Source organism: Alosa sapidissima, chromosome 17 (assembly GCF_018492685.1).
Source record: "Alosa sapidissima isolate fAloSap1 chromosome 17, fAloSap1.pri, whole genome shotgun sequence".
Classification (NCBI taxonomy): domain Eukaryota; kingdom Metazoa; phylum Chordata; class Actinopteri; order Clupeiformes; family Clupeidae; genus Alosa; species Alosa sapidissima.
In genome coordinates this window covers 7,818,121-7,830,174 of record NC_055973.1, presented here as the reverse complement: position 1 = coordinate 7,830,174, position 12,054 = coordinate 7,818,121, and the positions used below count along the sequence as shown (strand labels likewise).

The following is a 12,054-nucleotide window of genomic DNA, read 5'->3' as shown; positions in this document are numbered from 1 at the left end:
TTTTGTGTGTGAGTTGAGTGTGAGTTTTGAGTGTGACTAGCTGACTGCCGCGGGCCCATCACTGCTGCCGCTCTTTAGGAAGGCATGTTGGGTCGTCTGAGGCCTGCCAACACTGGGCAGACTGGAGAGGGTCAGGCGGAAATGTAATCACTGTGATCAAAACAATTCAGCCAAGCAAAGGGGTCAGCACCTCAACAAACATAAACACACAGCTAGCCTCTGTCTCTGTGCGTGTGCATGTGAGAGAGTGTGTGTGTGTGTGTGTGTGCACTGTATGTGTGTGTGTGTGTGGGGGGGTATGTTTGTGTGTTTCCATGACAACGTGAGGAGAGTGTGAGACCCGGTGTAAATTGTAGCCTCCTCCCCTTCTCTCTCCATTCTCTCAGCACAGCGGGGGACACAGTGCATCGGTGGGGTGGCCGATGCACCAGAATGCACCCTCTCCATCATTCAGGTTTGGTGCAGTCTCTCTCAGTGTGTGTGTATGTGTGTGTGTGTGTGTGTGTGTGTGTGTGTGCATGCCCTTTACATTACTGAGACAACAGGATGAGTTGCACTCCACGGGATGTCAGTGACAACCGCAAAAGCATCCCTCCTCATGGCTTCCCATGAGTGGGACAGTGGGGCAGACTCCAGCGTTCCCTCCCTACCCAGGCAACTGCACCACTGTAACTTTCTCTCTTCTCTCTCTCCCTTTTCTTCCTGGAGGTTTTGTGTGGGCTCGGCTCTGTTCTCTTCAGCCTTTCACACCTCACAGATTTCATTTTTCACCGATGGCACCGAGGTTGCCTAGGAACCATGCGGATCGGGCGTGTTTCAGGAGTTTCAGGGGGTAATTAGGAGATGATGAGGAGACGCACTTTAAGCAAGGCAGCCAATGTGTGTGTGTAAGTGTGTTCGGAAGTGAGTCTGTGTGTGTGCGTGCCTGTTTGTATGTGTGAGAGTGTGAGTGTGTGTGTGTGTGCGTGTGCGTATACAGTACATGTTTATGTGTGTATGTGTATAAGTGTGTGTAAGTGTGTGAGTTTTGATAATTATTACGCATCTTTTTTCTCCCCTAATTGGATGTCATTAACACAAACTTGGAAAGAGAAACAACAGCGGAAGAACCAGAGAGAGAACATGTGTGGGCAGTGCAAGAGGTGACGCTACTGACATCCTCACGCTTAGTGAGGTGATTATGTGTGTGTGTGTGTGTGTGTGTGTGTGTGTGTGTGTGTGTGTGTGTGTGTGTCTGTGTGTGTGTGTGTGTGTGTCTCTCTCTCTCTGTGTGTGTGTGTGTGTGTGTGTGTGTGTCTGTGTGTGTGTGTGTGTGTGTCTCTCTGTGTGTGTGTGTGTGTGTGTGTGTGTGTGTGTGTGTGTGTGTGTGTGTGTGCATGCTTGTATGTGTGTGGTTGTCTTTGTGAGTGTGTGTGTGGGTGCATGCAGGTTGAACACTATAACAATGATTTGTTCTGAGTTCTGGCCCACACACTTGAAGCTTTAACTCTCACAACAGGTGTGTGTTGTAGCTAGATAACAGCACATTACAGCATGCTGCTGGTAGTTCTTCTAACACAGCTGCTATAGTGTTATAATTCACAAAACTAATAATGCAGGAATATGGTTGCTGTTTTGACTTTTACATGGATTTGTGTTACTCCTACAGACTTTAAGGTGGGGATCACACTGGTCAGCGGCAAGCGTAACGCCACGCTCAGACCACAATAAGTTCTGTCTCGTTCCTAAGTAACACAAACAGTTTAAAGACTTTAAAAATAACATAAACGCTCTCAATATGTTTGGTTACAGGTGCAGAGAAATATTAACATGGTGCACATGCATAAATATAACACATACATACTGTAAAATGTATGTACTTTTTGAACATTGCTGTGTGTGTGTGTTTACACAAATCTGTGTGTAATGTGTGTGTGTGTGTGTGTGTGTGTGTGTGTGTGTGTGTGTGTGATTACCTCTCCTCGCGGTTCTGGCCAACACAAACTCTGCCCCCGTGGCGTGGCGCGGGGTTGCTGCAGGCTCGCTGGCGCACCTGGAAGCCGATGCCACAGCTGGTGCTGCAGGGTGCCCAGGCCGTCCACGGCGTCCAGCCGCCGTTTCTACGAAAACAGCAATCAGCGTCGTCAAGGGCCCGGCTCACAGAGGGTCACCCACACTCATACTCACCACTGCTGGTATTAGGTAAGGAGGCTGTCAGTTTTAAATCTCTAGTCTCATTTCTTTGACTAGAAATAACTGAAAGAGTCAAAAAGGGAGATCCAAGGTCTAACAAGAGCCAAAGAGCAGCCAGGACTTTGACTCTGAAGAAGACGCATGGGCGTCGAAGCGTTAGTCGGTTTGCACTAGGCTAATAAAAAATCACTTTAAGCATTGTGTGCTCCGGTCCTGCTCCTTGGCTCTTGTTAGACTTTGGATTTCCCTTTTTAACTTCTGCGTCCTGTTCTGTGAGCACCAACCAGGCTGAAGCGCAAGTGACCCCCTTCTACATAACTGAAAGAGTGTTTATGACTCTGTGTGTGTGTTTATGTATCTTACATATAAAAGTGCATTCACTAGCAGAGAGAGAGAGAGAGAGAGAGAGAGAGAGAGAGAGAGAGAGAGAGAGAGAGAGAGAGAGAGAGAGTGTGAGTGTGAGTGTGAGAAAGAGAGAGCGCTACCTGGAACAGTTGGCGACCTCCACACTGAGACCCTCACAGTCTCGGCCGCCACACTGAGGACTGGGGTGGTCACATGCCCTTGTCCTGCACACACACGCTCCTACACTGCCCCCATCACTATGGCTACACGGCTTCCATCCTGTCCACGGCCCGAAGCCTCCGTCCACTGTCACGTTTCTAACCTGAGGACGCATGAGAAGAACACACTCAGTTATCCTCTCACATATACAGTACAGTATGCTCCTAGTATGCACTTGGTGATTTCCCTAACTAATAAGCAATATCTAGCTGAAAAGTTGTGCTGAATAGAATGGAATGGTTTAGTGAATGGTTATAACAAATATGTAGTATGATAAGAGTAAATATGTAAGTAAGTAATAAGTAAGCAACTAAGAATAATCTAATAAAATCTAGTAACAAACAATAACATACTTTCCATGCAACGATATAGCATTGCATGCTACTCGTCTCAAAAACAAATCCTAAACATGACCCCAAGAACAAAACATGAACTTGATAACATTGAACTGAGGGATATTGAGTTTAAACCCACTGTAAACAGAACATGATAGTGAAATAATAATAATAAAAAAAAACACAATAAGCTGAGAATAATAATGAGTGAGATAATCCAAACTGAAACGAAACGAAAGTGAAACGAAAGTTTCACATGAGCACATGAAAGTTTTAGGTGAGCACATGAAAGTTTCACGTGAGCACATGAAACTAAACTTTAGATTTTTTTTGCTCATGTCCCCTTAGGGGCTCTGTAAAACTGAAACAAGGACAGTAAAAAGAAAACAGAAAAAATGAAACAGAGTTTGAAATGCACGAGAACGTGTGCGGGAGTAACACAGTCGGGACACAGCGGGACACAGCGGGAGTAACACAGTCAATAGATATCCGTAGAAATGATTGACTAGGCAGTGGAATGTGCATGATAAATATGATATGATGAGAGCATACTAAAATCAGTAGAGAATAGCGCTCGCTGGAACAAGCTGTCAGGCTCAATTTCATCGCAGCAAAGTTAAAAAGAATGTTTTCAATTGACTTTAGGTTGCCACGATGAAATTGTATATTAAATACAAAGGTAATGAGAAAGGAAAAGTGAAGATGCACTCATGTGAAAAACATCATCAGGTCCGTCTCCATCCTCCCGTACAGCCATTCAAACAGGTGCTGATGGAAAATGCCTCTTTCTGTGGGCCGATCATAAAAGAAAACAAAACAAAGCCTGCAACTAACCGGAACCAAAAACTAGTTTATACTCTCCATGTTTGAGGAAATGAACCCTGTCCTCAAAATAATTTGGAGTGCCACCGACTGCTACAGCCAGCCCCCAACCCCGCTATCCACACACACACACACACACACACACACACACACACACACACACACACACACACACACACAGGCGGCTCCTGTGTGTGACGGGCTGGAGATGAAGTGAAGCACATCTAACCTGCGCTGGATCTATTAGCATCACTTCCACTAGACTGATGATACAAAACAACACCACTTCTCAGAACAGGAGTGTGGGGGGGGGGGGGGGAGCAAAGAGAAAGCAAAGAGAAAATAACTTTGGGGACCGAAAGGAAAATTGTTTGGATTTGTTTACACATAAAAGGGAAACGATCTGACTTAAAAACAACAAAAAGATAAATTGAAACAAGAACACCTACAATATTTTTTCAAAGACACTACTTTTTTTTTTTTTTATTAGTTATTAAAAAGTTTAAGAGACGATGGAAGAAAATGGTGTCGAAGGTCCTTTAACTCTTCTTTTTCTTCGAACAAAACAATCTTTCTTCAACCGTGAGTTTCTCCTTGGTGTACCCGCACCACTGCCGCGATTCCAGATGGCAGACTTATATGTGCCGCTGAAGTTGGTTCTTGGCCAACATACCTTCTGTTTTTCATACGTTTGGCTGAAAGGCATACATTCATGCCTTAAGGCCATCTCCTCAAGGCTTGTAGCACGTTAAGACACAGTGCTATTTATATGACCCTATTGTCCCCCTTTACCTTCAAGATGGAAAAACTGCGCTGTTCCAAAGGTTCTTGAACATTTCCATAGTGCTGGCTTTAATATACTATGAGAGTGAAAGGTTCAGACCGAAAGCACAAGCATTGTGAACTGAATCAGTCTCTCACTTCACTCAAACACTGGATCTGACTATTCTGCTCCGACTAAACCCTTTTTTCACAAGGGCTTCCAGATAGTTCTGAATAGACAAAGGCTTCAGTTGTGTTGGTTTCAAACCAGAGTCCACTGGTTTAGCGAGCCTCTGTGTTTTTCGTTACCAACGTATCATTTAGCAGGTGGGTGATGTCATGCGTTCTTTACAGCCACTGCTTTGGTGGACCTGGTGAAAACTACCACTCAGGCCTTCGGTGAGCTTCAAAGGGACCATGATTAATGGGGGGGGGTACTGCAAAAGTTTGCCAAACGTCTGTCAGCCAGTGGGGTCACTTACGCCAGTAAGCGCCTGCGCCAAGTAACCTGTTGAATGGAACGCCGCACGAAAGGGGAAAACGCGCGCACACACACAAACACACTCAGACACACACATGCACGTGCCACACACACACACACACACACACACACACACACACACACACACACACACACACACACACACACACACACAGACACACACATGCACACACGCGCAAGAACACACACACACAGATACGCACGCACTTGCACACACACACACACATAAACACACAAACACACACACAGAGACACACAAACGCACGCACACACACACACACACACACACACACACACACACACACACACACACACACACACATACAGTAAGCACACACACACACACAGACACACACACACCCGCTGGCTGTGCTAAAAAATGGATGTGTGCGGAGAGAGCAACAATTATACCTTCATTTAGCGTGACGTGAGTGAAATAGATGCGTGTAAGTGCTCCTGCTGAAAACTCACGCTGGTTAAATTGAGTGAATGCATGAAGCTAATGCTAATGGCTCACATGGGGACGCATGGCTCACTGATCAGGCACAGATCCAGGGAGGTTTGGCACGCGCAGCATAGCGCCACATACTAGCACACAACTGGGGGCACACAACCTGAACAAGGTGTTAATGCCAGCTGAGATACTTAGCACAGTGACTAATGAAAAAGAGAGTTGGCGGTTTGGTGGGTGCAGATGTTCAAATAGACACAAAACCGGCTTAAAAATAGCAGCCATGGTCACAGTGGTTTTGGAGTATTTTACTTTAACACAAGCTACACACAGTCATCCAAAATATTTACACTGGACCTTGGCTTTAAGTCCAGTTTTCCACTACTCACTAGTCTGCGGTTGTTGATGTTCTCGTGGTTGAGTCTCTTGTATTATATTTGGTCCTTGCTTTCTCGACAGACAGATGGGATAACACCCGTGATTCTATGATAAGAATCTCTCAGGTATGGAGGACAGGTAATATACATTGACAAAATGAGCTCAGGGCACAAGGTTACGTTTGATTTCGGCACAGACATTGAGCCGAGGTCCCTTCATCAATCATGACTAGCCTGGTGTCCAGCGTGCACCTGTAATGTGCCTCATGTGTATAAAGAGAGGCTACACCCGAGGCCGAGCGTTGAGGAGAGGAAGCACCTCCAGGTGCATTCTGGGTACTCACCGGGCATGCGGTGATGCTCTGCTCCCATTGGCTCATGCTGAGGCTCTCCTCCAGCGTGGTGCACTTCTTCAGGACCAGATCCCAGCCGCAGTAGGGGTCTCTCGCGCCAATGCAGGCCCTGTGTCCCCCCCCATCCCAAAACAGAACAGAGCATCAGTATACAGTTACAGCTGTGCTCACCCTGCGCCACATAGCTGTGCCTTCCATTCCAAAACAGGACAGAGAATCAGTACAGTTATAACCCTGCGGGAAACCCCCTTTAAGCACAGCCAATAAGCATAGTGCTGGTAAACACATTGCTTTGTGACCACCATCTTCCCCACCCCTATTCAAAATGAGTACACATAAACAGCACTTTATACACAGTATGTCACATGAACATAAAAGCACAGTGTCTTAACACAATATAGACGCTACGTCAATACTGTACATCTCAATCAGTAAAAGCCTCAGAGTAACCATCTTGTCAAATATGACACATCCCTAAATCATTCGGAATGTATCATATGCAAAATGCATATCTCTTTCCCCGCCTCCGTTCATAAAGCCAAGGGTGTGTATTCAAAGCTTAGTAATGTCTATCTTTATGAGTGCTGGGTTTAATTGGATTTCAAGAGTCTCAGCCTGTCTAACAAATGTCTTCTCCCCTCCATAAAGCCCCTTCTCCCTGGCAGCCTGACTGTGGACAGCTCCTGAGACTCAGCGCACATGGGACATTAAGCACAATATCAACACAAACATCCTCCTGGGTGGGGCTCTATAGGCAGTGCAGAGAGCGCTTTGCTCTGCACAATAAGGTAATATATCTCTCTCCCTGCTCATGCAAATAAGCTAATGACGTGTGGAGGGGCAGAATGGGGAGAGAGGGAGTGATGGAAAGGCAATAAGGAAGAGGGGGAGGAAAAAAAGAAGAGAGAGAGAGAGAGAGAGAGAGAGAGAGAGAGAGAGAGAGAGAGAGAGAGAGAGAGAGAGACAGAACCAGAGCCAGAATGAGAAGAAGGAGGGGAAATAGTGTGAGAGACAGATGAATGGAGAAAAACAAAGATTAACAGAGGTAGAGAAAGATTAACAGAGTTAGAGAAGCAGAAAGATAGGGGGAGCCATGGAAGAGAGGGTAGGAGAGAGACTGATGGCTAGCCAAAGACAGCGAGAGAAGGATTCATGCTATAGACGGTGCAGCGGCTCCCTGGAGAGCGATCAGAGGTGATCTTCACTGAGTCTGAGCCCCAGCGGCCCTGGAGCCATGTCTCCGAGACGTCTCGCAGGGACTCCTCCAGGACAGTTCTAAAGAGCCCTGATGGCTGCAGTCAGCCTGTTAAGACTGGCACTGATGTAATCATGGGTAAGCAAAGGACGTCACGCCCGTCTCAGATCTCTCTGGGTGTCTTGTCTGGACTCAAGCAAGTGTGTGTGTGTGTGTGTGTGTGTGTGTGTGTGTGTGTGTGTGTGACAGAATAACTAGCTTTGTCATGAATGTGCAACAAATCACATCTATAAAGGATTTATTTCCCTCTCCTAGACTGCATGCTAAGCCATCGTTGTCATGATTTATCATAGCGTTTGTGTGTGTGTATGTGTGTGTATGTGTGTGTGTGTGTGTGTGTGTGTGTGTGTGTGTGTGTGTGTGTGTGTGGCTTTGCTTGTTTCAGCTACACATAAATTAAAACAAGTGTGTATGTGTAGGTTACTTTGCATCAGTGTGAATTTGCATGAGCTTTCTCATGTCTATAAATGTGTGTGTGTGAAGTATACGGCATGTGTTTTGACTTGTGTCTGTGTATATCTGTGTAATGCTTTTTTGGTTGGTGTGTGTGTATGTGTGTGTGTGTGTGTGGTTCTGTGTGGGTATATGTTTGCCTGAGTCAACAACTCTGGGTTTATATAAACCTGCATTGAAAGTCTTTTGTTCCTGCCGGGTGCAACCCCCCCCCCCCCCCCCACCCCCGTCCCACCTCATCTACTCTCACTCACTCTCTCTCGCTCTCTCTCTCCTCTCGATCGCAGCTCTTGACCTCTGCTGTCAGCGCTGCCTCTCTCTCTGTGTCCGCTCTCCTGCGCTAATAAAGTTAAACTCAGACACGCCGCTCCCCCCATCCTCAGCGGCTCCCTTTGGGGATGCTAATGGCCCGGGTTAATGGCTCAGCTCCAGGGTGTAGCTTACAGAGGCAGCGCCAGCTCCGAGAGGAGTGGGGCAGGCTGGGTAACGCTGCTGCCATTGCTGACGGGAGCCGAAGAGCTCCCTTTACATACACAAGCAGGAGGAGAGCGTGCGAGAGGTCCAGACGAGCAACGCCGGCCAAGCTCAGTGGGGAGAGTGCCCCGAGCTGCCGGTTCTACTGACGCAGGGCATTCAAACTCTGAGACGAGGGTGGATTTATCCTTAGAGATAACTCAAACCTCGAGACCATACGGAGAAAGTTTCAATTTTACAAAACACATACACAGATTTGTGCAGATGCTTTTATCTAAAGCGACTTACAGAAGAGTACAGACTTTTTCACCTGAGATTTAACAAGGTCCAACTACACTACACAAAAAAGGGATTCAACCACTCCAGTCACTCTATGATATGTATTTTTATATGATTTAATTTTGGGCAATTCCATGGAAAATGATGTTTTTCGTAACATCCATAACGCCAATAAAATGTGATGGAATGGTATGATGTGAATGATTACGTGAAATTTGAGCATTTGCTATTTTTGGCTGAAGAATGTTCATGAGAAAAAATGCACAAAAATGAATGTTTCATACAAATGCCAAGGCCTTTCACTGGCGTTATGGATGTGACAAAAAGTCAATTTTCCGTGGAATTACCCTTTTACATTATTTAAAAAAAATAATAAAATACTATTATTTTGTAACAAATCACATTTTATACACTCTCATATTATTAGGTGCAAAACACTCACACTGTAAATGACAGATGGATCTTGTTAATTCCCTGTTGAAAATGGACTTTATCTGAAAGTGTGCTGTTTGAGTTCTGCGCCCAGGTCCCTGTATCATTATCACCTCCCGCTTTAGCAGTCAAACTACAGGACTGTCAGAACTCAGGTGAGGTGGCCTGAGGTCAGTCATAGCTCCCCGCTTAACAGAAGCTAATGATCTGCGCTCGCCCAGTTTGGTCTGTGGATTCGGACAGATTGAAATATTTATGGCCACCTTCATTAGTCGGTCCTCTGGTCCCTGCACCACTCTGGACATCCACCATCCACTAAAGAGCTGATGGACTCTCCATCACTCAGCTACAGCTGCACACTTACACGGCAGTTAATTAAATGAGGCACGGCTAGTTTATTTGACTTGATGGCTTTATGTGAATGCGAGTTAGATATAATGCAGTCATTTCCTGTGTGTGTGTGTGTGTGTGTGTGTGTCTGAGTGAGTGTGTTCATTTTTGAGACTCACATTATACTAGATCGGAGTGTGAGTTTGTATGTGTGTATTTATGTGTCAGTCAGGCAGTGAGTGTGTATTTGATGTAATTGTGGCAATGTGTGTGTGGCAATGTGTGTGTGTGTGTGTGTGTGTGTGTGTGTGTGTGTGTGTGTGTGTATGTATATATGTAAAGTATGTGTGTGTATGTGCTTGCATGCATGCGCGTCTGTGTATGTGTGTGTGTGTGTGTGTGTGTGTGTGTGTGTGTGTGTGTGTGTGCGTGTGTGTGTGACACTCACTCTCTGTTCTTGTGGAAGTTGCAGCGCATGAGTGGGATCTTGATGACCTGGTCCCTGACCCCGACGAAGAGCTCGCTGCGGCTGTGCAGGATCAGGAGGCTGCGGATCGGCTGCCTCCTGCGGTCAGAGAACAGCTCGATCTCGTCCAGGAGACAGCTGCCCATCGACTGATTCACCGGGGACAGCACCTTCTTTATCGTGCCGTAATCTAGAGGAGACACACAGGTACTGTTTTATTAGAGCGTCCCACTGTGCTTCTGCAGAGAAGGACTGCAGAGAGAAGCAGAAGAAGGAGAATAAAAGGAGGACTGCAGAGAGAAGCAGAAGAAGGAGAATAAAAGGAGGACTGCAGAGAGAAGCAGAAGGAGAATAAAAGAAGGACTGCAGAGAGAAGCAGAAGAAGGAGAATAAAAGGAGGACAAGAGGAGAATACAAGCAGCAGGGAAATGTGAGAAAGGGGGAGTTGAAAAGAGGAGAGAAGGAGTAAGGCTGGAGAAAAGGATGCACAGGGAAGAGGAGAGAAGGACAAACTCTGTTCTGTGGCCGGAGGAGAGCCATGCGGAAGACAAGAAGTAGAAGAAAGGCGAGAAGGTGGGTGAGCAGTGGAGGACAGGAATACAGAAGCATGGAAGAAAAGAGCAGTAGAGGGCGAGAGAACGAGGAACGAGGAAAAAGCCAGAGGGAGAATAGAACCTGGGATCACATTCACAACAGCATAATGAGGGGTTTGGAATTGCACTGAATGGCTGTCAGGGAGGGACACCTTCACCGCAAATGCCCCGTCATCTTCTGTGCAGGGGCAAGAATAATGTCCACCTGCCACCTGGGCCATCAAATATGAACGAGGCCCGAACGCGTGTCCGAGGGAACGGACAGCCCATATCCGTCTCACTAAAAAAGCTGTGATTTCTCATGTTTTCACCATGGTCACATTCAATATTTCACGGAGGGGTCAGGACCCTGTAAAGCTGCTTTGCACCCAGTGGGCCTGTTCTCTAATACCTTCATTTCATTTCATGCATCAGACTGGAGGAAAAGCTAATGCTAAAGTGGTCTGGAGGACACCTTGCCACTGCAGACTGAGCTCACCAAAATAAAAATACCATCTTTTAACAAAATCATGTTATCAATATCACATTAATGCATAAAAACATTATTATTATTATTATTATTATTATTAATGACATACAATTCAATTTTGTATATAAATATAGTATGTATAATTATGCAAATAAATGAAAAGATATTTCTATATAATATAAATCACCTCTTTAGATTTATTTATTTTTTCTTTTGGTATAGTCTTGCATTGTAAAATGATAAATGAATATATGTTAATGTAAAGTGAAAATGAGTTCCTTCTTTTAATGATAACACTTTATTCTCAAGGAACTATCGCATGGGAGAAAAACACATTACTTAATGGTGGTGAGTAAAGCCTAATTTATCTGAGTTTCTCTCTTTCTCTGTTTCTCTCTCTTCATATCTCTTTCTCTCTCTCTCCATCTCTCAGCATGGCTCTTGCACCCCGAGTGAGTTGTACTGAGTAAAGATTCTTGACATACTGCTAAGGCTATCCGACACTGTGGTTTAAGCCTTTGATCGCTGCTGAACATTTCATCACTAATTGTCTCAGGCCAAATCTGAGATAACCCACTTTAACAGAATTGCCTACCGCACAAAGTCTCTATTAGAGGAATGGAAAGCATATCCATGTTCAAATCCACCGACACATGTTTTTGATATGGGACCTGATCATGCGGTCACATGGATTGAACATACAATGCAAAGAGTGTTATTGTAGCGTGACTAACGAACTAGTTTCGAGCTGGTGATCCAAAACAGGTGCTGGGCCGCTCCAAATAGCAGCAACGCGAGACACAGGCACTCGTAATTACCGAAGTGCCAGCCATTCAAGTGGCATTGTCATCTCTATTGCCATTCAAGTGCTGTCGCCATCAGCCATATGGGTGCACTAAATACAGCTAGCCTGTCTCTGCTGACCCTGTTCCCAGTGATATGTGACTGGTGGTCATTTCATGGCG

The 12,054-nt window shown here is 45.6% G+C and overlaps 1 protein-coding gene and 1 long non-coding RNA gene across 4 annotated transcripts in view; one reads left to right on the top strand and one right to left on the bottom strand.

Moving 5' to 3' along the window:
* The window catches only part of LOC121688633, a 16,627-nt gene extending 6,512 nt beyond the window's left edge, over positions 1–10,115 (top strand). Inside the window, exons 2-6 of one of the 2 annotated variants that reach the window (XR_006024640.1) lie at positions 387–887; positions 1,649–1,710; positions 2,019–2,181; positions 6,987–7,671; positions 10,028–10,115. This is a non-coding gene — a long non-coding RNA (uncharacterized LOC121688633). Of the gene's footprint in view, positions 1–386; positions 888–981; positions 1,175–1,648; positions 1,711–2,018; positions 2,182–6,986; positions 7,672–10,027 lie in introns of those variants that run through there. The other variant, XR_006024639.1, reaches the window with a different exon arrangement.
* Positions 1–12,054, bottom strand: part of sema5a (sema domain, seven thrombospondin repeats (type 1 and type 1-like), transmembrane domain (TM) and short cytoplasmic domain, (semaphorin) 5A) — a 115,992-nt gene that overhangs the window by 35,574 nt on the left and 68,364 nt on the right. For both annotated transcript variants that reach the window (XM_042068346.1, XM_042068345.1), the window contains exons 11-14: positions 10,010–10,217; positions 6,330–6,447; positions 2,658–2,839; positions 1,956–2,099 (exon numbers count right to left, since the gene is read on the bottom strand). In XM_042068346.1, coding sequence (XP_041924280.1) covers positions 1,956–2,099; positions 2,658–2,839; positions 6,330–6,447; positions 10,010–10,217 — 652 coding nt within the window. The remainder of the gene's footprint in view (positions 1–1,955; positions 2,100–2,657; positions 2,840–6,329; positions 6,448–10,009; positions 10,218–12,054) is intronic.